The following is a 24774-nucleotide window of genomic DNA, read 5'->3' as shown; positions in this document are numbered from 1 at the left end:
CCAAAATCTTCCGAATTCCGCTTTTGATCAAAAATCCAACCAAACCACGTCCGAAGACCTGAAATTTTGCACACACATCCCAAATGACACCATGAAACTACTGCAACTCTCAGAATTCCATTCCGACCCCTATATCAAAATCTCACCTACCAACCGGAAATCGCCAAAATATCAACTTCGCCAATTCAAGCCTAAATCTACTCTGAACCTCCAAAACTCATTCCGATCATGCTCCTAAGTCCCATATCACCTCCTGAAGCTAACCGAACCGTCGGAACTCACATTCCAGCCCTCTAACACATAAGTCAACATCCGGTTGACTTTTCCACCTTAAGCTCCCTCAAAAGAGACTAAGTGTCTCAAACCTTATCAAATCATTTCCGAACCCGAGCCAATTAACTCGATCACACATAGAACCAATAGACAAATCAATAAGAAGCATAAATAGGGAAAACGGAGCAGTAACTCATGAGACAACTGGCCGGGTCGTCACATAGAGTTAGTAAATAAAGATTAACTAGAGTTCTAATGCTTTGTTCTTCTTTGGTGGAAGAGATCCAGTCAACTTAAACTTCTAACTCTTCCCTTATCTTGGATAGAGTTTTCTTCAAATAAGGAGTCCTTCTCCTTATCAAATATGCAACCTTTTCATTCAGGGAATATTAGATTTAACCATTTATACTTATCCCTTTCATGTACAAGCCTTTTGCTTGATTCTGTCTGTCACCTGTGTACACTGGCTATGGACCTGGTTCATGCATGTGTTCCTTTGTCAATCATCAAAACAAGCTTACTCAGGCCAACGACAGTCAATGTTAAATTCAAGAAATTCAATAAATCCTGACCCGAGCTCGGGTTTTAGTCCTGTTCCCAAGTGGAACTTCCTTTCCAAGAATTTCTCAAACAATGCGACTTACTCAAGTTCTTCCGCCGTGGATTTAGTTGCGGCGGTCTCTTGCCTGAAACTATCTTGGTAACTGATAGGATTTCGATGACTCATCCCCCTTGTTTACTTCGTTAGGCTCGCGAGCAGGTGTCGTGTTATGCTGCATGCTCCTTCCCTTTGCTACTGGAATCTGAGATCGCGTTCATCTCCCTTGCTATCGGTTAATCTCCTCTTATCTGTTTAATTCCTTCCAGAGTTGGGAACTTCAGAAGTTGATAATATGTTGATGGCACAGCCTTCATCTCGTGCAGCCATGGTCTTCTAAGAATTATATTGTAACCCATACTGATGTCTACTACTTCGAAAAGGGCCGTCTTCATTACACCTTCGACATTCGTGGGCAGCAGGAATTCCCCTCGGGTTGTTACACTTGCTAAATTGAACCCGGTGAGGAGCTTTGTGGCCGAAATAATATTGCTTGGCTTGTTCCAACACTCTCCATTATAATATTGGATGAACTCCCTGGATCCACCAAAATACGTTTAATCTTAAAATCTAAAACATTAAGAGAGATTACCAAGGCATCGTTGTGTGGTATTAGGAGTCCATCTGCATCATCCTCCGTGAAGGTGATATCGTCCTCGGCGATTCCCGAAGTCTCTGGCTATGGGTCACCAATACCTTTATCTTTTTTGTTGTCGAAAAAGTTACACCATTAATCTCGTACCCCCCCCCCCCCCCCCCAAAATCATGTTGATCGTCAGCCGAGATGGATCTTCTCCTACTTTCGAGGGTTTCGCGACCGTAGTTGTTCTAAGCCCGGTCACTTAAGAACTACCTGAGATGTCTATTTTTCAGCAATGTTGCCACCTCCTCGTGCAGATATCGGCAGTCCCCAGTCCGGTGGCTGTTGTCCCGTGATACTCGCACCATAAATTAGGATCCCTTTGACTGGGATCGGATCTTATTGGCCTCGGGAACGGTGCTTCCTTAATGTTCCTCGTAGACGACACTAGTTCCACTTATATAAATGCTGCAACTTACTAGACTTACGTTATACTGAAACTAAATACAGTTGGTCGAAGAGGAAAAGTAATTACATTTATGGGTTGGAAATGTTTCAAGAATCCCACCCTAAGCATCTTCCTGGATCATTGTCCTTTGCCACTTAATTTTAATAATAGAATAATAAATACTAACACACACTTATTAGATTCGAAACAATATGGAAGATCCACCCAAATTTTCCAAATGTTATCCAGGAGTCCTCGCTAAATCAGACGAGCATTATTGACGCAATAGATAATTTACTAAAAATATGAGAGGATGGAAATTTGGAAAGGAAAATATATTACTTGAAGGCATTCAAAGAGCTCTTCAAAGAAACATAGCTATTTCTTATTAAATCTCAATAAGGAACTCACCGAAGATTTTAATGAAACATTTAAACAAGAAGAAGCATGTTGGAGATCCAAATCCAGAATAAATTGGCATAATGAGGTTGATACTAATATAAAGTTTTTCCACGTATCAATCAATTAATTTGGAACCTTCATGGACATCCAATTAATTTGGAACTATATCAGTGGCATAGCTATGTAGAATGAAGGGCGTTCAATTGAACAACCTTCATCAGAAAATTTTACTTGGATATTGAAAGAAAAGAGACTGAAATTGAGAAATTTTCTCTGTATTTTCTTATTCACAGCTTGGTCTTTTTATACAAATCTATGTATAGATACAAAAGAATGTAAATAAATATTCCTATACACTTGTACTAAATCCTATTCGCTATTTGCAAAACTAACTAACAGAAATATTCCTTTACAATGTATTATATCCATGTGCTATTCACGTGTGAAACTTTCATCTAAAATGTGTATCATTTTAAATGAATGGCTGTGATTCATTCTTCTCTTAATAAGCCAACGTCTCAGATGGAATTGAGAATTTAGAATCAAAGGCTTCTGATCTTGACACGTGTCAACCGTTAGAATAGATATCATCAGATCTCCTTTAGATATAAACTCATTCTCTTCCTTGGAGACTCCAAAATTCTCATTCTATTCCTTCATCTTCTTCTTTCTCATTTCTTCATCTTCCTTTGAATCAATATGGGGGTTTTGATCGTCAACATCCCCCCTCAAGATGGAGGGGAGAGAATGGACCCCCAGCTTGCCCAGAATGTGGCGATGAGAAACCCCAGATAAGGGTTTTGTGAATAAATCGGCAAGTTGACAGTCGGATGGAACAAAAGATAGGGAAATTAAACCAGAGAGGAATTGTTGACGGACAAAGTGGCAGTCAAGGTCCACATGCTTCGTTCGCTCATGAAAGACAGGGTTCCGAGCGATGTGTATCGTTGTCTGGCTATCGGAATGAATAGGGACTGGTAAGGTAGGCTGTACTGTGAGATCTCCCAAAAGTCGAACAAGCCAAGTGATTTCAGCAGTGACTCGACGCATCAACCGGTATTCAGCCTCGGCAGATGACAAGGAAACTGAAGCCTGTTTCTTGGATTTCTAGGAAATAGGTGCACCTCCAAGCGTAATAAAGAACCCACTGAATGACCGTCAAGAATCACGACACGCTGCCCAATCAGCATCGCAAAATGCCAGTAAATCAAAAGAGGGAGAAGAAGATAGAAGAATTCCCTGGGAAGGATCTGTGCGCAGATATCTCAAGACTCGTTGAGCAGCAGAAAAACGGGAACAACAAGGCTTGTGCATGTATTGACTCAGAGAGAGAACAGCAAAGGAGAGGTCAGGCCTAGTGTTCGTCAAATAGTTGAGTTTACCAAAGAGGTGACGATACATACTTGGGTCATCCATTGGTGTCCCTGAATTCGCCTGAAGCTTGATGGAAGGGTCAAGAGGCGAAGAAACCTTGCCTCCTGGAGAATTGAATTCCTGCAGCAGCTCTAAGGTAAATTTCCTTTGGCTGATAATGAAACCCTGTTTTTCCCTGAGTATTTCCATCCCTAGAAAATAATGAATAGCACCCAAATGTTTCACTTTGAATTCTGAATTGAGAAAACCAGTAATATGTTGAATTTCTGTGGCATCATCCCCTGTTAGTAGGATATCATCCACATAAACTGCTAGTATAGACACAAGAGTACCATTGCGTTTGTAAAAGAGAGAGTAATCATTTAGAGAACTAGAATACCCTTTAAAACTCAAAGCTCCTGCAAGTCTGGCATACCACTGTCTAGATGCCTATTTCAACCCATAAAGAGACTTTTTCAAGAGACAAACTTGATTAGTTTGGGGTGGAGCAACACCTGCTGGGAACTTCATATAGACTTCTTCTTGCAATCCCCCATGGAGGAATGCATTATTCACATCAAGATGTGACACTTCCCAACATTTCTTCACAGCCACAGCTAAAAGACACCTTATGGTGGTCATTTTGACCACTGGTGAAAAGGTTTCAAAATAGTCAATTCCTTCCCTTTGAATGTCCCCCCTCACTACTAGTCTAGGCTTTAATCTCTCCACATTTCCATCTGAATGGTGTTTTACCTTGTATACCCACTTACAAGGTAGAGCTTTCTTTCCTGGAGGCAAATCCACCACATCCCAGGTGTGATTCAGCTGTAAGGCTGAAATTTCTGCATCCATGGCAGCCTTCCACCCTGGGTGATTGCAAGCTTGTGCATAGCTTCTAGGTTCAGAGATAGTGGATAGGGATTGAACTAGGTGTTTATTTGTAGCAGATAGAGTCCCGAAAGAGAAAACATTAGGAATGGCTGGCTGAGTGAAGCAGGAATCTGTGAGATTAGTGAGAATGATGGCATTGCACACATAGTTTTTTAAATAGCTAGGTGCCTGAGAAATTCTGTCAGACTTTCTGACAGGTGGTGGAGGTGTGGGAATGACATATCTGGATGCTGGGTGAATAGGTGAAAAGGGAGGAGTGAATGATTCATCTAGGAGTGGTGTAAGATCAGATGTAGTGTGAGGTGAAAGGTGTGTGGCTCTAAGAGAAAGAGGGTTATGACCAGTAGGTGTTGAAGGAATCCTTGAGGGAGATGAATGTGGTGAGAGTACAGGTTGTTGCTGATGTACAGGACTTTCAGCACTAGGATATGTGGAGAAGGTAGAACAATGTGGATAGTAGGTGGATGAGTGAGCTAAATGAAAGGGAAAAACTTCTTCATGAAACATGATGTCCCTGGATACAAATACCCTTGTTGTATCCATGTCGAGTACCTTGTATCCTTTTTGACCTTGAGCATATCCTAGGAACACACAATACTTAGCTCTAGGATCAAATTTACTTCTATGTTGAGACAGAGTTGACACATAGCACAAACATCCAAAACCCCTTAGAATCTCATAAGTAGGTGCTTTCCCAAACAGAACTTCATATGGTGTTTTCCCTTTCAATACCTTGGAAGGAAACCTGTTTATCAAAAATGATGCAGTCAATACACATTCTCCCCATTATTGAATAGGAACTTCGGATTGGAACATTAGTCCCCTGGCAATTTCCAAAAGGTGTCTATGTTTCGTCTCAACTACAACATTCTGTTGGGGTGTAGCCACACAAGAGGTTTCATGAAGAATCCCTTGTTCTTGAAAGAATTGGAATTCTTATGTTCCCTTTCCCAACTCCCAGGCATTATCAGACCTCACCCTTTTTACCTTCTTGCTAAACTGCCTTTCAACCATAGAAAAGAAAGACTTCAAAGTTGGAAAAGCATTACTTTTGGTTGTTAACAGAAAAGTCCAGGTAGCCCTACTAAAATCATCAACTATAGTCAAAAAATAGTTGTACCCATTGTATTTAGGAGTCTTGAAAGGACCCCAAGTATCTATATGAATAAGGTCAAATGGAGATGATGTTCTGACTTGGCTAATGGGAAAAGGAAGCCTAGTTTGCCTTGCTTTAGCACAAATGTCACACACATTATGAAAATTTGAAGGAAAATGAATAAACTGAGCTTCTTCATTACTGAAAAGGGCAAATGCCCAACCTTACATGCCATTGGGTTACATTAGGAACAGCATTAGCTAGAACTGGAATTGAAAAGAGAACTTTACTAGGTACTAAACTGGAATTACTTCCTTTTGGAATGGAAACTACATCTTTACTAAATAGAATTCTAGACTCTGTAGTTCTAGGATAGAGTAGATATAATCCATCTCTTACTTCACCAAAAACTTGTCCCCTCCTCATTAAAAGGACCTGCAATAGACATTCACTAGAAGTGAAGTTGATGATACATTTGAATTGAGAGCATAACTTATGAACAGATAACAAGTTATACTTAAAAGATGGAACATAAAGTACTCTTTCCAGAATCATATTAGGTTGAATGCAAACCTGCCCCATGTGTGTGACAAACAGTTGAAAGGAATTAGGCAAACTAATATGTAAAGGCACAGGTAAGGGTGATAGATTTAGAAAGATTTGGAATCAAAACACATATGTTCTAAGGCACCAGAATCAATTATCCAGGTTTTAGTATTAAAAACAGCAAGACGTGGTCCTGAATATTTGAGTATAGTACCAGCAACAGCATTGGCACTAATTTCTGAGCTTGCATTTGCTGTATTTCCAATCTGCACCTACCTGATTATGTTTACTAGCTCAGAGACCTGTTCCTTACTGAAAAATTGTGGCTGACTGTTTTGGCTTCCTTCATTGTCCTCAGAACACTTTCCATCGGTCTGCTGATCTGTCACTACAGCATTTGTTTTGACTGTTGTTCCTTGAAAATTTCCACCCTTGGTAAATTGGAATTCATCAGGAAACCCTACAAGTCTGTAGCAATCAGCCCTTACATGTCCTATCTTTGAGCAATGACTGCAAGTAACATTAGGATTATACTTTGACTTCTTTGGCTTAGACTTGTGTTGTGTGTTTCCTGATTTTTGTTGAGTATTCCACCCTCTTTGCACTAGGTTGGTTTTCTATGAAAATTTGTTTTGTGATCCTACCATGAATGGAGTCCCATCATTGGGGTATTGTGGACTCATATAGATTTTCCTTTGGCTCTCATCTTGTAAAATGAGAGAGTAACACTGATCCATGCTAGGCATAGGGCTGAGCATGAGAATGTTTCCCCTTGCTTATGCATAAGCATCATTTAGTCCCATTAGGAATTGAATGACTCTTTGGTCTTCCATGAACTTGGCCATCTTCTTCTTACCATCACAAACACATGCACAGTTACACCCTAAGTGTGAATTAAGTGAATCCAGCTCATCCCATAGTCTCTTAAGTGTGGTGAAATAACTTGATATGCTGCTGTTTTCCTGACATGTTTTTGAAATTTCCTTCTGCAGATGGTATAGTTTTGCTCCACTAGACTGCCCAAACCTGTGTTCCAGGTTGTTCCAAAGGTCCTTAGCAGTCCTTGAATAGATGACGTTGTCACCTATCTCTTTGGTCAAAGAATTCAGCAACCAAGAGGTGACCATGTCATTGCACCTACTCCACAATGGATATTCTTTATCATCCATTGCTGGTTCAGCAACAGATCCGTTGATGAATCCAAGTTTGTTCTTGGCTGAGATTGCAATGAGGACAGACCTCTTCCATCCTGGAAATCCTCTTCCATCAAATGGTGAACTCACAAGCCCCATACCTGGAGTATCAGAAGAGTGCAAATGATAGGGATGATTGGAGTCATTATTGACTGCACTAGTTGTGGATCCAGATGCTGTGATGGCAGTTGTTGCTTCAGTACCAGTCATGGTTGAATCCAGAAATGGATAAGGGAGAAGAAATCAGATAGAAACTTGAGATGATTTGTGAATGGATCGAGCTTAAATCTGCTCTGATACCATGAAAGAAAAGAGACTGAAATTGAGAAATTTTCTCTATATTTTCTTATTCACAACTTGGTCTTTTTATACAAATCTATGTATAGATACAAAAGAATGTAAATAAATATTCCTATACACTTGTACTAAATCCTATTGGTATTTGCAAAACTAACTAACAGAAATATTCCTTTACAATGTACTATATCCATGTGCTATTCACGTGTGAAACTTTCATCTGAAATGTGTGTCATTTTAAATGAATGGCTGTGATTCATTCTTCTCTTAATAAGACAACGTCTCATATGGAATTGAGAATTTAGAATTAAAGGCTTCTGATCTTGACACGTGTCAACCTTTAAAATAGATATCATCAGATCTCCTTCAGACATAAACTCATTCTCTTCCTTGGAGACTCCGAAATTCTCATTCTATTCCTTCATCTTCTTCTTTCTCGTTTCTTCATCTTCCTTTGAATCAATATGGGGATTTTGATCGTCAACATATATATATTAAATATTGAACAGCCTTTGCAAAAATTTTAGCTTCGCCACTATAATGCACAAAGATGACAAACAAATCAGTAAATGGTCCAAAATTTTGTTGACCCTTAGAGGACATCCGATTGACAAAAACACATAATAGTAGCGTATCAATCTGTTGCTCTAATCTTCTGGACTCTTTCCTACTAATTAACTGATAATATTTCCCTTTTTGCTCAAACAATAGTAGGGAATCATAGTCGACGAAAGAAAGTATACAATTACGTCAATTTTATTTAATCAAAAGCCACTATTGTGGTAGGAGGTTAGGCATAGACCTTTACCCGGATACAAATATATCAATTGGAAATCACAAACTGACAAATTCCGATCTTTGAATTTTACATTGTTTGTAGTCCTATAGACAAAATATGGTGTAAACATAATTTGTTTTATGTGATCATAACCCATAGAGGCATTAATAAAAATAGAAGAAGAGCATTGCTGCTATAAAAAACTTGGGATCACTGTCAAGCAAGATAACTATAACACCAGGGGTATGCACCTTTTAAAAAAGGGCAGCCCGGTACACTAAACTCAAAAGGTCCGACCACAAGGGTCTATTGTATGCACCTTTTATATATATATTATTAGTTTAGCCTGAAACAAAGTTACACACAAAGCAGAGAATCAACATATATATAAGTCAAGACATAAGTAGCTAATCTTATCCATTTGATCATGTATCCTTCATAGTTGATTCAACTGATACAAGATAGTACACATAGGTGCACAAACTGAAGAAACATTTATTACAATCGAACTATCACACAACTTTGCTTGAAAGGAAACTTAGACCAAGCAACTTAATCCAGCACGGGAGCGAATATCATCCGTCAAGACTTGACAATGTAATTTTGGCGGCTGATGGGATTCATAACCACTGGCGGACCAGCAGTGCGAGGCCATGCCTGGAATTTTTTGTCCGTCTCTTTCCACCATTCGTTGTTTGCAACAGTATGTGGAGTAGTACCTGTATGAAATGACATGAATGTCTGTTAGCACGACCAAAGTCAAAATCAAAGTAAAAGAATAGTCCGTACTTGCCTCCAAACAGCTTCTTGTCTGCAATAGCGACGTCACAAACATATGCAATTGCAAATGATCCCAAAACTGAACCAATGATGTACTTTGTTGCCATTGTTGAACTCCAACAACTGAAAGATAACCCAAAACCCGGTAAGACAGAAATTTGAGCGCTTTAGGAAAGGAAAGGCCTGAGCCCTTGGCGCTCCACTTCAAAAGCAAATAGAACTCTTGACGTTATCCAGCTGATTTTAGTGCAGCAAAAGAACTATTAACAGTAGCATGGTAATAAAACACTGTCGCCATATTAGATTTAAAGAGTTAAAATCATAAGATCATAATATCATGAGCTTCATAATGTGGTGAAACATTTATGTTAAAGTTTATTGCAAGGAACACATGAATAATTTTGAGGAGCTCAGTACGATCGGCGACCTACCATATGAAATACCACAAATTCAGACAGAACACTAATGAGTAGTTATATCTGTATATATGACCTAAAAACTTTATTTTTAGTTTCAGTTTAATACATTGTTTGGATCAAGAAAAGAGAACCGAACGTTAGGGGCTGGTAAAACTGTTGTTTCTACTTCTCCCGAAAAGATACATGCTTCCCGTCATGTGTTTGGTACAACTGACAGGGAAGTAAGAGACATGTATTTCCTCTTTTCCGCCTAAATTAATGAAGGCGTGCGTACCCCTGATATCTTACCTAACCAAGTAAGGGAAATAGCCGTTGTCCCCTCCTAATACCCCTACTTTCCACTGCAACAAACAAAGTGTAAGTTTTGCTATCAGAACAAAGAATGATGCTCATTCCAGACAGTTAACTCGTCCACGTACAATACATTTGTGGTTGACCGTAGGAGAACAAAAGTAACAAAAAGAAATTCCTATATCAGGTAGCAGAAAACTTACTTAAGAATGTACACTTCACATCAAGACCAAGAGCTTTCACGTTCTTTTTCGATTTCTATATTCAAATGGCATAACAACTCTAGGATTCAGTGCTTATTCATAAAGGATACACCTCATACTATCAACTAAACAGTGTCAAATTTTATTGCAAAAACTTCTGTTTTTCCTCTTTTTTAGTTCAAAGGCTGTTGTTCAAAACAGAAAAGTGGGACATATACGTTGTCCAACCAAATCAATATTTACTCAATGAAGAAAATAGCTTCTAGATCTATATTTCCAATCTATATTAAGCTTCTGTAAGCAAGACAATTAGAAATATTTCCCAAAAGCCCAGAACATATTTTTCAAAATGTGATAATATACAGAACTGAGTGAACTTTAACAAATCCAACATACAACAATAAAGCTTCTTTCCAACTATAATACAAGGAGCTTTAGCAATTTAAGCACACATTTACAAAGATCTAAGCAAACTATTTACTCTCCCCAATCCCCATTTACACGTAGGCAATGGGCTTGCTGCCGCACCCACAACCATCAACTCAAACTACTCCCTCCATCCCATTTTATGTAATGTTGTTTGACGGACTTTAAGAAAAAAAAAGTACTTTTAAAACTTGTAACCTAAAACATGCAATGAACATTTTGTGTAATTATAAATTATTTCATTAAGGCCAAAACAGGAAGTTTAAGGTTAAGTTATTTCCAAATATAGAAAGATAGTCATTCTTTTCCGAACAAACTAAGAGCCCGTTTGGACATACAAAATTTTTGCTTTTTTCCAAAAACAAAAATTTTGAAAACAATGTTTGGTTATCCATATCTTACCAATTTTTCCAATTTCACTTGAAAATGCATTTTCAAATTTGAAAAACTGATTCTTACCGGTTGAAAATGCATTTTCACTAGTTTTTATTTTTACAAATTTACCCTATACTTTTAAAATTTATAAAATGACCTCATCAATTATTAACCTACAACTACCCACGTGTTTCCCCTCGACTATCAGATGAAGCTACTGCAACGAATAATGAACCCTTTTCTTGCGACGACTACCATGTTGCTAAACAATAGCATGTTTGATTGTTTATTTCAAGTAGTATAATTAACTTGGGACGGTTTTGATATTTTTTACAAGTTATGGGGTATAAATCATATTTCATGGTTTTGGAAAAAAAGACATTCAAATATGTTGCAAAAATTATAACCAAACACAACTTCATCTTCAATTCAAATTTTAGTGAAATTCCAAATTTGAAAATTTATTTTGGAATTCATGGCCGTTACACCTACTAAAACGAAAAATGCGGCACATAAATTGGGACACAGGAAGTATATAAACACAGTTAATTTTTCAAAAAAAGTAAATATATTTAACTAAGCTGGCACCAACTGATTTAAATTTGAAAGCCTAAATCCGTCTGTCTGTACAGTCACACCAAGGTTAATTCCGTAAAATTTTAGTCATTTCTCTTTCTCAGATATACATAGAGCAAGAACCAAACTTAAAGAAAAAAACAGAGGAAGGAAGTGGGAGCTTACCACGATGAGCTGCTGAGCAGAGAGGTGGAATCGAGGATACGGTAATGAAATGTTCTTTGCTGGAAAGCTCTAGAAATTCTAAAGGGGTAGTGCTAAATAACGACGCCGTTTGACTGTTGTCTGCGCACTTAAAATGACACAAATAATCTCTATGTTAGGATAAGTTTAAAGTAATCATTTAAATAATATTGTTGAGCAATTTTATAGTCTTATAAAGTGCTCTTTTTTTTTCTTCCTTTGTCGAATATTTTACATATTTTGATTGTTAGATTTAACGAACATCGTGAAAAAGAAAAGATTTATATCGAAACTTTAGATATGTATTTTTCTATTTTTTTTTATCTATTTCTAGTGTTTGGTATAATCAATAGATATGCCGATATTATAAAGTTTATTACTTTCGTTCAATTTATTTGATGCAATTGGAATATCGAGAGTCAAACTTATCTCAATTCATATGGTACTCTTTTTCTGTAGACATAAAATTTTTGATGCATAACAGTTTTTGTACAACTTTTAAGATTTACAAGGATTCATGTTCATTAAACTATTAAAATTCTAAATTCTGAGATAATGTTCTCTTTATAAAACTAATTTTTAGCCCCATTACATTAACACTGTATTTTACTATCTCTAATATAATATATTTTAGAACTTTATGCTCAATCAAATATGATCATATGGAATTTGACGGACTGGTATTTGAATGTCATCCTTTCAGGGTCTATAACAAACATGTTAGTTTCTAGTGAATTTTGGCAAAAAAGATTGGAAATGGAGGAGGAAAAAAAAAAAAGAATAACACAGGCAAAATAAAAGGAAAACTGAGTGAGAAGTTGAGTTTGTTAGAAAATCTAGGTTGTACTAATTCTTGTTTGACTTTCTTTCTGCCAATTGAAATAGGGGAGTCTATGTTCTAAATGCTCACCTAGTATGACATGTTAAATTACACAAATGGTGTAAAAAGAGCATTATGTTGTCAACGTCTATAATATAAATCAACAACTACTACGACTCAATAAAATTCCACTAATGGAATCTGGAGAGAGTAGTGTGTACGCAGACCTTACCCCTACCCCGAGGGATTAGAGAGGCTATTTCCGAAAGACCCTCGGCTCAAGATGACAAAAAGAGAATATCAGTACCACCAATAGAAATCATAAGAAAAATAACATCATGAAAATGGTAAAGTAGATGCAAAGCAAAAGCAATAGACAAAACATAGACCCGACACTATGGAAAACGAAAGAGTAGTAAGATGCAACATTGCCACTGACTTCGACAAATATTCTACCAGACTAGCCTCACAAAGGTACGAAGTAAGGAAAGACTCAACTACCTCCTAACCTACAACTCTAATACTCGACCTCCACAACTTCCTATCAAGGGCCATGTCCTCGGATATCTGAAGCCTCGCCATGTCCTTCCTGATCACCTCTCCCCAATACTTCTTAGGTCGTCCTCTACCTCTTCTCGTGCCCTCCAGCGCCAGCCGCTCACACCTCCTTACCGGAGCATCTAGGCTTCTCCTTTGTACGTGTCCGAAATAAATACATCATTTACTCAAGAGAGTATATGACCTCTTGGTCAACATACTTTCTTTTCTTTGATAAGGTAAAATTTAAGCCCTGGTAAACATTTTAGTATGAAACATGAATAGAGATTACAAGCTGTTCCTTTTCAAGAGAAACGGATCGAAATTAATACTCATGAGTTTTGCATTTGGAGGTGTAAAATTATATTACCTTGGTGGAGTTCCCACAAAAAGATTCCTAAATACATACATTAACACTTGAAAGAACAATGCAACAGTACAATTCTCAAATGTGCTGACTACTGTTTTTAATTAATAATCACAATAAGAAAGGCTGTAATTTCTTTCTTTACATTAACCTTCCCTATGCCTTTGAAGTTCCTCTATGTTCCCTTTCAACGTGTTCCACAAGGGATACAGGATCGCGAAAACCTTTACTACATCTCGGGCAGACATCAACCGTCAAGTTCATGACACCATTCTTTTCATGGACTTTCTGCACATGACTTATGAGAGCTGCAACTGAAGAAAATTTTAGTGAGCATTGCGGGAATCGCTCAACTTGGCCGCTACCACTCCCACTACGGTTTGTGCCACTGATTCCTTCCTTTCCCATCTGCGGCATCTGACTAAATTCGCTGCTCAATTTTGACATTCCAGCTTCAGCTGCCTTGAAGAGGTTTGTAGCCCAACTTGAGGATGAAGTGGCCGGAGCTTTCTTGGGCTTGTCTTTTCTACTGCCAGTTCGAAAGTTCATAAACGAGAATGCTGCTTCTGGTTTCTTACGTCCAGGACACTTGTGATCAGGTCCAAACCGATGCTTCAAACAATGATCGACAGTACACTCTCGACATTTGATTGTGTTTGAGAAAGTCAAGATCTCTCTGCAGCCAGGTACCGGACATTTTCTTTTCTTTGTGGCTTTTTCGTAGTTTGATGGATCACACTCGGTATTTACATGTGATTCCCAAGTTATATTCGGGTCTTCATCAGGAATAAGGCGAACTCCTTTTGCACAGAGTGGGCAAACGACCACAGTAACATCATTCTTGTTTGCTTTTGGACAGTGGTGTCTATTATAGCTCCGATGATCTAGACAAAACACCTGCAAAGTTTTATAACCCACATTAAGCATCTTCTAGGTGTTACGAAGACTATTAAAGAAAGCAACAGAGAGTACAAAAAGGATATTCAAGGATCAAAATATGGTAATTTGAAGTCATATATCTCCGGCTTAACTAAGAAAACAAAGAAAAGCAAACAAAACGTGATCAACCATGAACTGTGTAAGACCAAGTGAATGAAACCTAAAGGCGAATGTACACGAACGCCAAGGAGGACGAGGAAACATATGATCCCTCCAGCACTTCTACATATGTTTTTTGTTCTGCTTTACAGACAATCATAAATGCAAACCAAAAAAAAGAAAGTAAAAAACTAGATAAAACGACAGATTGAGAGCAGGAAAGATTCGCACACTTTAGCAATGTGGAAACAGCCATATATAAGAAAAGAAATCCATCATTTTGAGTTTGGTCAACTTACAGTTATTAGTTCCTGATAACTTTAAACTACTTTATCTACAGCCACCCACAAAACAAACTCTACGCAGAAGTTTCGTCCTATACTAATACAATAACAACTAAGCCTCTATCCCAAGCAAGTTGCGGTCAGCCGTATGAATCCCATTCCCCACTATCCACATCGTTCTATTCAAGCTTATTCAGTCCAATATTATAACAAAATGAAAATCTTCCTATACTAATGCAACACCCAAAGGGTCACAGAGGGAAAGGGCTCAAATTTTATACAAATATGCACAGCAAATGCAAAGATGAGAATAGAGCACAGAGAAAGATTGTCATATCACATTCATGTTGATAAAGGTACCAGGGAGCTCTACCTCTAAAACACATTTTGTTTATTTTCACACCTTCAGATGACAGCAAGTCTTACTCAAAGAAAGCTACTTACTAATAATTCAAAGGAACCTGAACTAAGATACTTAAGACCATATAATTGATGTACATCAAATTCTTAACTTTGTTGGATTCCTTTACTGATTAAAAAAGGTTTTGTTGACGGACCACCCAGCTTTTGGACAATCAAAAATCCTCAAGACGTTATTATTAATAAGATTCACACTGCCTTGTCAGAAAGAGAAAAAAACAGCCGAAAGTCTCCATTATTCAAAATTTTATAGCATATTGTATTATACAAAGAATTGACAATCGCAAGCTTGTCTTCAGACGAGAACTACTTTGTCAAATTGCAAAGTGATAATTGCTGATAAAATTTCAATGTCATTTTTTCATCACAAATATTGTTTATCTTTTTCTACTTCTATCTCCCACTATAGAATGCTAAACATATAATCCACCAGAGCATCCATTATTGCTAAAGGGTAGCAGACTTGTTGCTGCTCCTTTAGTGCTAGAGCGGAAGTAAGCAAATTTGGCCATTTTCATTCCACTCAAGGTCATTTTTTTCCCACTTGCTGAATTTTCATATACATCATCAAGATCAAACTTACTGCATACACACTACCCTCCCCAGACCCCACCTATTGGAAATATACTGAGTCTGTTGTTGTTGTTGTCAAGGGCGGATCTAGGGGGCGCAAGGGTGTTCATCCGAACCCCCTTCGTCGGAAAATTACACTGTTTATATAGGGTAATTTTTAATTTTTTCGTATAGATATAATATGTTGAACCCCCTTAACACAAGCCAAAAGCTTGGCTTAGTGGTTAAGGGGGTTCAGATTTTGTAGCAGGTCGCAGGTTCAATTCCCATCTGTCACAATCTAATTCTTTTCACTTCAGACCCCTTTTTTTTTTATTTTAAACGACGTTGTTTATCGTCGTCTCTTTTAATACCATTTCCCCCAAAAACGTGACTGCTTCTCTTTTTTAATTAGGGATTTTGGGTTAAAAGATCCCTAAACTCTCTCTCTCTCTTCGTTGGTGCCACCCGCTCTCTGTTTCTTCGATCTTTCTGCCTCACCAGTCGCGTCTCAATTCTCTCCATTGCCTCGCCAGTCGCCGCCCTGTCGCCGGCGTTTCATCTATCATGACATTGGCATCCCAGGTAAATTCCTTGTTCTTTCTAACTTTTTCAGAATTTTATTAATGTTTTATTGTTGATTCTTAAATTTAGGTTATTGAATCTTGTTCTGTCGCCGACCTCTCTGTCTTTTTGACATATTCAAACAAGATAAAAGAAGATTAAAGAAAGAGTGTATGGTGAACTNAAGGTAGAGTAATAAGGGTCTACCCGGCTCGGGCGGGACCAAAACTAGCGGTGTTGACAAGTATTCCTTGATTCTGTCGAAGGCCTTTTGGCAATCATCGGTCCATTTGGTAGCGGCGTCCTTTTTCAACATCTTGAAGATCGGCTCACAGATAACGGTAGATTGTGCTATAAACCGGCTGATGTAGCTAAGTCTCCCCAAGAAACTCATTACTTCTTTCTTATTCTTTGGCGGTGGCAATTCTTGAATAGCTTTGATCTTTGATGGATCCAGTTCTATTCCGGCGACTCACAATGAACCCAAGTAGTTTTCCGGCAGGAACCCCAAATGCACACTTCGCGGGATTCAGCTTCAAGTTGTACCTTCTCAGTCTATTGAAGAATTTCCTCAAATCTTCCATGTGATCAGCGGCTTTCTTGGACTTGATGATGACGTCGTCTACATATACTTCGATCTCTTTGTGTATCATATCATGGAAAATGGTGGTCATGGCCCTCATGTAGGTGGCCCTGCATTCTTTAACCCGAACGACATCATTTTGTAGCAGTATATGCCCCATGGCGTGATGAAAGCCATTTTCTCAACATCTTCTTCATCCATCAAGATCTGATGATACCCAGCAAAACAATCTACAAATGATTACAACTCGTGCTTGGCGCAATTGTCAATCAGGATGTGTATGTTCGGCAAGGGGAAGTCGTCTTTTGGACTGGCCTGGTTGAGATTCCGGTAGTCGAGCCAGACTCTAACCTTCCCATCCTTCTTCGGCACTGGCACAATGTTGGCTAACCATGTTGGACAGGGGCGGATCTAGGGGGGCGCAAGGGTGTTCATCCAAACCCCCTTCGTCGGAAAATTACACTGTTTATATAGGGTAATTTTTAATTTTTTCATATAGATATAATATGTTGAACCCCCTTGACACAAGCCAAAAGCTTGGCTTAGTGGTTAAGGGGGTTCAGATTTTGTAGCAGGTCGCAGGTTCAATTCCCGTCTGTCACAATCTAATTCTCTTCACTTCAGACCCTTCTTTTTTTTAATTTTAAACGACGTCGTTTATCGTCGTCTCTTTTAATACCATTTCCCCCAAAAACGTGACTGCTTCTCTTTTTTAATTTAGGGATTTTGGGTTAAAAGATCCCTAAATCTCTCTCTCTCTTCGTTGGTGCCACCCGCTCTCTGTTTCTTCGATCTTTCTGCCTCACCAGTCGCGTCTCAATTCTCTCCATGCCTCGCCAGTCGCCGCCCTGTCGCCGGTGTTTCATCTATCATGACATTGGCATCCAAGGTAAATTCCTTGTTCTTTCTAACTTTTTCAGAATTTTATTAATGTTTTATTGTTGATTCTTAAATTTAGGTTATTGAATCTTGTTCTGTCGCCGACCTCTCTGTCTTTTTGACATATTCAAACAAGATAAAAGAAGATTAAAGAAAGAGTGTATGGTGAACTTTTTTTTTTGGTTTTAGTGTATGGTGAACTTAAAATGTAAATGACCTTTCTGTCTTTCTAGATTCAGTACTGGATTGAAACGGGAAACTAAAATTAAATAGCTTAGAAATCCGTATGGCAACCAGCAGATAAGTTATAAGTTATTACTTATGATTTATAACACTTTCCTTCTGTAATTTTGTTTTAACAGTAATGCACACTTGCTGTTTGATAAAATGGTTAGGTAATTTTGTTCTAACTACATTCCTACTTTGTAATTCAGTCTCAAAATTCAGTGAAGAGGTATTTTACCAAAGCACCAAAACAAAATTTGGCTTCTCATACTCAACCTATCCAGTTGGAGAATATCAACCATTTAGAAGTACCATCTTCTAATGAATTTGATTTGCTTTATATGATTATCAATTAAATAAAAAGTTATTTTATGTATCAATCCTTACATCTCCGACAACTGGTGGAGTGACAGCTAGTTTTGGTATGTTGGGGGATATCATTATTGCCGAACCCAATGCCTACATTGCATTTGCAGGTAAAAGAGTAATTGAACAAACATTGAATAAAACAGTACCCGAAGGTTCACAAGCAGCTGAATACTTATTCCAGAAGGGTTTATTCGACCTAATTGTACCACGTAATCTTTTAAAAAGCGTTCTGAGTGAGTTATTTAAGCTCCACGCCTTTTTTCCTTTGAATCAAAAGTCAAGCAAAATCAAGTAGAGCACTAAGTTCAATTATTTTATTTGTGTTTGTAGCAAAAAAGTAGTTAGTTTGTCGGAATCAAAGTAAATAAGATAATAATGGCGCTTTCTTTGGTGATAGAAGATCTAATTGTGGAAAGAATCAAAACTAAAGTTGAGGATAACTCTTTTTTTTACCTATATTCCTGATTACGAATCAAGAAGCCTTTATCAACAAGAGTGAGTTCTTCCTTTCGTGAAATTAGGAAAATAAAACGAATNTTGATGAAAGATTCTCCGATCTACATGGGCTTTGTGATCTTTCAAAAAGATTAGTTCAGACAAAGAAGCATTCAAATTATCCTCTTGTATTTCGCTTAGTGAAACTTGCTTTGCTTCTGCCCGTTGCTACTGCATCCGTTGAAAGAGCTTTTTCGGCGATGAAGTTATCAAGAATGACTTACGAAGTCGAATGAATGATGAATTCTTTAGCGGTTGTTTGGTGCCTTATGTAGAAAAAATTGTGTTTGATAGTATTTCTAATGATGCTATTATTAAAACATTTCAAGATATGAAACCTCGTCGAGTGCAGTTGTAATAATGTACTTAGTTGTTTTTTGTTGATCTCATTAGTCATTAGGTCCTTGTAACTAACACAAGACTTGTTTTTTGTATTTTCTCTTTTGAAAGTCTTGTTACTATGATATGTTTATCTTAACACTATCTTTGTGTTGAGAACTTCTCTTTCTATTAATAAAATCTGTTAGCATCTATATTTTTTTTTTTTTTGGTTTTGGTTGGCTAGCTTCATTGTGTATTTGACTTTTAAATTTTTTGAACCCCCTTCGCAAATATCCTGCCTCCGCCACTGGTTGTTGTAGTATCATCAAGATCAAACTTTTATGCTCTCAAACCCCCAAAAAGAAAAAGGTACGCACACAAACCAAAAACAGCAAATCAATACTATATTAAAAGCACGAAGCCCCTTAGTGAAATGTCGTTTGCCTTTTTTACCCCTTAAAAATAGGGTTTACAATGGATAAAATAGTCATTTAATTACTTTCCTAATATTTAGGACCTATAAATTCATTGAAATTTGGTTATTAAATCTTTCTTCATTTAAACTAAGTACCTAAAATTTACGACTTATAATCTATTAAAATTTTGGCTTAAATATAAGTTTAAAAAGTCAATTATTTGAAATATTAATACAAAATTTATAGAGTTCGTTTGAAGTAGTTTTTAAATTCAATCATTTGAAATATTAATACAAAATTTATAGAGTTCGTTTGAAGTAGTTTTTAAATTCAATCATTTGAAATATTAATACAAAATTTATAGAGTTCGTTTGAAGTAATTTTTACATTGCGTTTGGAAAGTGAAATCCTACTGGTACTCAAATTGCATTTACGGTGAACAAAATAATTTATTAACATTAATGAGTAATTTTTTGAAGAGCAGTCTTACTTCATTTAGTATTTGATACAAATTAATTTTATTTATTTTAATAATGTGATAAATAATATGAGACTAAAATTAAACACTATTAAATATAAAGGAAAATAATGTTTCACGTTCCTTTTAATTTTTTCTTCTTCAATCAATCTAGACTATTATAAAAACTCAAAACTTCAACGTGAAATTGATTGACTTTGTTATCATTTAAAATTAAATTTTATATTGGACAAAATTATCGTTTAATTAATATTTTTAATATTTGGGATGTTGAAATTAACTAAATTTTTTCTTATTTGAATTATATAGGAACTCCTAATATTTAGGAATGTAATCCCAGTAAGATTACCTGTATAAATCGAGTAAGTTAATTTTCACAATAACTCATAATTTTAGGAATTCACACGAAACAATAATAATCCAGGTGATAGTAGAAGTGTTCTACTTCAAGATATCAAGAGACGAAACTTAAAGAAAATCATACTCAGGATCTAAAATTTTAAAAATTTAAGGCTGGTAATGTTAAAAATATAAGCTATTCTTTTTTAAGAAAATAATAATTAAATATTTTTCAAAAGTGTTGTCATTGAATTTTTTTTAGTTTGTCATAGTTTCGATATGTTGTTGCTAATATTACCCATCACTATTGAGCTCAAGGAAGTAACAACATTTATTAGCATGTACAATCTCTTTATCATGATAATCACCGGATTTACATAGAAAGGATGGCGGGAGAACTTAATTCTATCCCTAACAAAAGTCCAAATAATAAGGTATTTGTGGAGCAGAGATCTTTTATTGAGTTCGATAAATGTAATTAACATTTATCATTTATTTCAGGAATTTGGATTTTCTATAAATTTTATTTAATAATTCAGACACTTTTGTCAATAACAATATCTATGTAATTTTTATAAAATTTTTATTTGTTGATATAAGATACACGCGCAACGCGCGTACTCTAAGAGTAGTATCTTCTAATGCAGCTTGCAACCAAAAAGATCTTAACTTTGATTAATGGATCCACTATGCTTCAACACCAAAATAGCTGGGGCAGCTATATGAATCCTCTAAATCAATTCCACTCTATTCAGCCCATTCCTTTTCAACAGCGACAACAAACCCAGTATATTCCCGCACGTTGGGATCTGGGGAGGTAGTGTGTACGCAGCTCGTCCCTTTTCAATAATCAATAATTTGTCTTTTTAAGACAAACTAGATTCTTAAATCTCAGAGTAACCCTACAGTAACTTACAAATCTATAGCCAAACTAAAAGGACTTCTTCAAACACTAAATGCACCTAACCTGAGTGTAACCACAATAACAACAAAGTTTAATCTCAACTAACTGGTCTCGCCTATACAGAAAAAGATATCAACTTTAATCAAATACAAAATACTTAATAAATAAAGCTTAAAATGCAAAATAAATTGCAATTACAAAGGAAGAAAAAGGGAACCTGGTGACAACAATCGCAAGTAAAAGGCAAGAAATCGATCTGCCGGCAATCATCCACGAAACAGTGCTTTCCAAGATTTGGGAATGCTGGTGTCCCCATTGAATTATACACGTCTCAGTTCAGAGAAACTTATCAATAAAATTTCTTCAAGGAAAAAAAAAAACACAAGAATCTGAAACTCTTTATATTATAGTACTGGATGTCTAATTCCCTTTATTTGAGGGGGGAGAAAATTGGTAAATAGGTATTGGGTTGCCTTCAGAAAAATCTTGTTATTTGCCGCGTTTGTTCGAAGATTCTGGAAGAGACAACGCGAATCAGAGGACTAAACAAAAAGTCCAACGTTGGCGTTTTTCCAAAGTCGTCTTTAGGTAGGGTATATATTTCTTTTTTTCTTTGAGGTGTTTGGATTGGCTTAAAAGTTGATCAAACTAGCTTAAAAAGTATTTTTGGGCTTGTTTGAGTGTTTGGATAGACCATAAAAATGCTTTTAAGCCAATTGCTTTTAAGCTGAAATACTCAAAACAAGCTAACGCCCAACTTATTACTTTTTAGCTTAAAAGCTTCTTATGTTTGACCAAGTAATTTACCCTATTATCCCTTTCACTTTTTCTAAACCCCAAAACTACCCTTCCCTTACAAATTAAATCCCCGTGTCAGTTCCAATCGCCATTTTAATCTTGCCGTTGCTGCTGTCATTCTCAAAAATTTGTCAATTTAGTGAAGTTCTTAACGTGAAGCAAACAGTAGTTTTATAAATCAATGTTTGATCCATTTCAATATTTTGTAAATATTATTCTTTTAACTTCTTTTTTGGTTCCATAATAATTTTTTTGGTCGTTGAATCCTTCCTTTTTTTTAATTGATGTTACTATATTCTAAATCAAATCATTCGATGAGTTTATATGTTACCCCAGAATTTGAAGCTATAAACGAAAAACACTTTTTTGACAAATAATTAATTATTGCATGTTATTTAAATGAATAATTTATATTTAGGCAGTCAATTTAAATTGAAAGTGAATTAAATTATAAATTATAAATTATTTGTATATGCGTCAACTTAGAATAAAATATTATAGTAATCTTCTTCATTATAATGTTAATAACTTTAAGGATATTTCGGTCATTTTAACAAAAAAAAAAGTGCTTATCAGCACCTGTTTACCAAACACTTCAACAACTTTTTTTCAGCTTCAGCACTTTTATCCAAACACGTAACTGCTTATTTATAAAACAAGCTCCAGCACTTAAAAAGGGATTTTAAGGACTTATGTTTAAAAGCCACTTTTTTTAAGCCAATCCAAACGGGCTCTTTGTCTTTATAACGACATTTTTTATTATGCTTTTAGCACAAATTTCACTTTTATTATCTTCGATTCATTCATTTTAAGTATCCTTATAATTAAACGATTTGATTTAAAATAAATGAATTTCATTTATATAATTAAAAAAAACATCTAATTATTATTTTCATATTTATTCTTGCTGCAACAAATAATTTACACAATTATCGAAAAGGATTCTCAACAGTTATTAACTCATTTTGAGGAAAAATAAAGAATAATTTAATCACAAAATTTTTATAATTAATGTTACTTAATGAACTTTTATACTGATATGCTAAAAGTTTAAAGGCAATTAAGATGAACTATAGGAAGCAATAAGAGTTAAGTTGAAGCCGCAAGTAGTCAAGCCCAACTTGTAATTCATTTTATATTTCATACTTTAGCCAAGTTACATTACTTAAATAGTCATTGTATCATTACATAGATAGTCATCTCAAGTGTAACTATATAAACAAAGAAATGCTGAATAATAAAGTTGGACAGTCATTTTAATTTGTTTTTCACCTGATATTTCTCTCTCTAACTTCCAGTTCCTTCTCTTCTCTCATACGAGAGTAGGGTTTTCCTTCCATGAAAATTCCACCATAACTGGGTTGATCTGTATCATAACATGGTAAAAGAGCGGGAATTAAGCTTCAGACCTATCATCCTGTCAGTCCGGCATTACCCTCGCAACTGATTTATGAATTTTTCTTCGACAAAGTCCAAGCCCTAATTTTGAGATTATGCATCAATTTTCGACCTTCGATATGGATTTCTTTGCTTCGATTGTTCGATACTGGTTCACCTTGTTGTGAATTTTGATTGTGTTGCTTCGTACTACTAAATTGCTCCGACATTTGTACTTTTCGATAGAACTCTGTAAAAATGGCAATTGATAGTGATACTGTGATACCCTCTACCTCATCCGAAGTGTTTGCACCTTTTACTATAGATCCATCACATCCTTTTTACATACATCCTTCTGATCGCCCTGGTACTCACTTAGTCTCTCTACCTTTCGATGGGACTGATTTTGTGTCATGGCGTAAGAGCATCCCATGCTCCCTATCTACCAAAAACAAATTAGGCTTCATCAATGGTAGACACGCTAGACCTTCTGTTGACTCACCATATTATCCTCATTGGGAGAGACGCAATGATGTGATGATCGCTTGGATCAGCAATTCATTATCCAAGGATATTGCTATCAATGTTTTGGGATATGACACTACTAGAGAGATCTGGTTAGACATCAATGAGAGATTTGGGCAGTCCAATGGGTCCAAGTTCATTCATATTCAAAAAGAAATTTGCTTGATGTCTCAAGGCAGTTCTGACATAGCTACCTATTTTACTCGAATACGCAGTCTATGGGATGAACTACATACTACATATGTAGGTCCTGTTTGTTCTTGTGGAGCTTTGCCCAAGTTTCTGGAAGAATTAAAACTCTATCAATTTTTAAGTGGACTTAATGAATCCTATTCTTCAGTAAAATGCAACATTCTACTCTCGTCCCATGTTCCCTCTGTTAGTAAAGCATACTCCATGTTACAACATGATGAAAAACAATGGAGTCTTCATCTTCTTCATTCTCGTTGGCCTTCTCCAATGATTCTGCATCATTTTCTGCTAATTCTGCACCTGTGGGAGGTTAGAGAATTTTAATCAGAGGGTCAATTTTGAGACAAAGAAGCAAGGGCATTCTATCTCATGCAAGTACTGAAAGAAGCATGAACATACAGTTGAAAAATGCTACAAGTTACATGGCTTTCCTCCTAATTTTAAATTCACCAAATCTAAAAGATCTGCCTCTTGTGTTCAAGCTGAGAATCACATTACTCCAACTTCTGATTTCCATCCTACTGAACATGCAGCTCATGGGATTACTCAAGAACAATACCAACACCTCATAAAACTCCTG

At 36.4% G+C, this 24774-nt stretch overlaps 3 protein-coding genes across 5 annotated transcripts; 1 reads left to right on the top strand and 2 right to left on the bottom strand.

Moving 5' to 3' along the window:
- Positions 1–8815: 8815 nt before the first annotated feature.
- Positions 8816–11801, bottom strand: LOC109237976. 3 transcript variants are annotated; one of them, XM_019404393.1, is made up of 4 exons: positions 11694–11794; positions 10152–10206; positions 9252–9361; positions 8816–9177 (listed from the first exon to the last, which is right to left on the bottom strand). In XM_019404393.1, the coding sequence occupies exons 3-4, from the start codon at positions 9343–9345 to the stop codon at positions 9041–9043; spliced, it is 231 nt and encodes a 76-aa protein (XP_019259938.1). In that variant the 5' UTR covers positions 9346–9361; positions 10152–10206; positions 11694–11794; the 3' UTR covers positions 8816–9040. The 3 variants fall into 3 exon arrangements, with proteins under 3 accessions (XP_019259938.1, XP_019259937.1, XP_019259936.1); XM_019404392.1 differs by lacking the exon at positions 10152–10206 and adding an exon at positions 9946–9998 and having other exon boundaries at positions 11694–11793; XM_019404391.1 differs by lacking the exon at positions 10152–10206 and having other exon boundaries at positions 11694–11801.
- A 1606-nt stretch (positions 11802–13407) lies between these two features.
- Positions 13408–21878, bottom strand: LOC109237975 (zinc finger AN1 and C2H2 domain-containing stress-associated protein 11-like). The gene is made up of 2 exons (XM_019404390.1): positions 21520–21878; positions 13408–14332 (listed from the first exon to the last, which is right to left on the bottom strand). Exons 1-2 carry the CDS (start codon positions 21616–21618, stop codon positions 13592–13594), a joined length of 840 nt encoding a protein of 279 aa, XP_019259935.1. The 5' UTR covers positions 21619–21878; the 3' UTR covers positions 13408–13591.
- Positions 21879–23735: 1857 nt separating this feature from the next.
- On the top strand, positions 23736–24518 carry LOC109237969. Its single transcript, XM_019404384.1, has one exon. It carries the CDS (start codon positions 23736–23738, stop codon positions 24516–24518), a length of 783 nt encoding a protein of 260 aa, XP_019259929.1.
- Positions 24519–24774: the final 256 nt, after the last annotated feature.

This window comes from Nicotiana attenuata, unplaced genomic scaffold (assembly GCF_001879085.1).
Source record: "Nicotiana attenuata strain UT unplaced genomic scaffold, NIATTr2, whole genome shotgun sequence".
Taxonomy (NCBI): Eukaryota; Viridiplantae; Streptophyta; class Magnoliopsida; order Solanales; family Solanaceae; genus Nicotiana; species Nicotiana attenuata.
This window is presented reverse-complemented; position numbering and strand designations above follow the sequence as displayed.

Coding starts and splice junctions, on each gene's coding strand:
- LOC109237976 (XM_019404391.1), bottom strand. CDS start 9,345: ATGGCAACAAAGTACATCATTGGTTCAGTTTTGGGATCATTTGCAATT. Junction 9,178..9,251: donor AGACAAGAAGCTGTTTGGAG/GCAAGTACGGAC, acceptor CATTTCATACAG/GTACTACTCCACATACTGTT.
- LOC109237969 (XM_019404384.1), top strand. CDS start 23,736: ATGGCAATTGATAGTGATACTGTGATACCCTCTACCTCATCCGAAGTG.
- LOC109237975 (XM_019404390.1), bottom strand. CDS start 21,618: ATGGGGACACCAGCATTCCCAAATCTTGGAAAGCACTGTTTCGTGGAT. Junction 14,333..21,519: donor CTTGCGATTGTTGTCACCAG/GTTCCCTTTTTC, acceptor AAAACTTTGCAG/GTGTTTTGTCTAGATCATCG.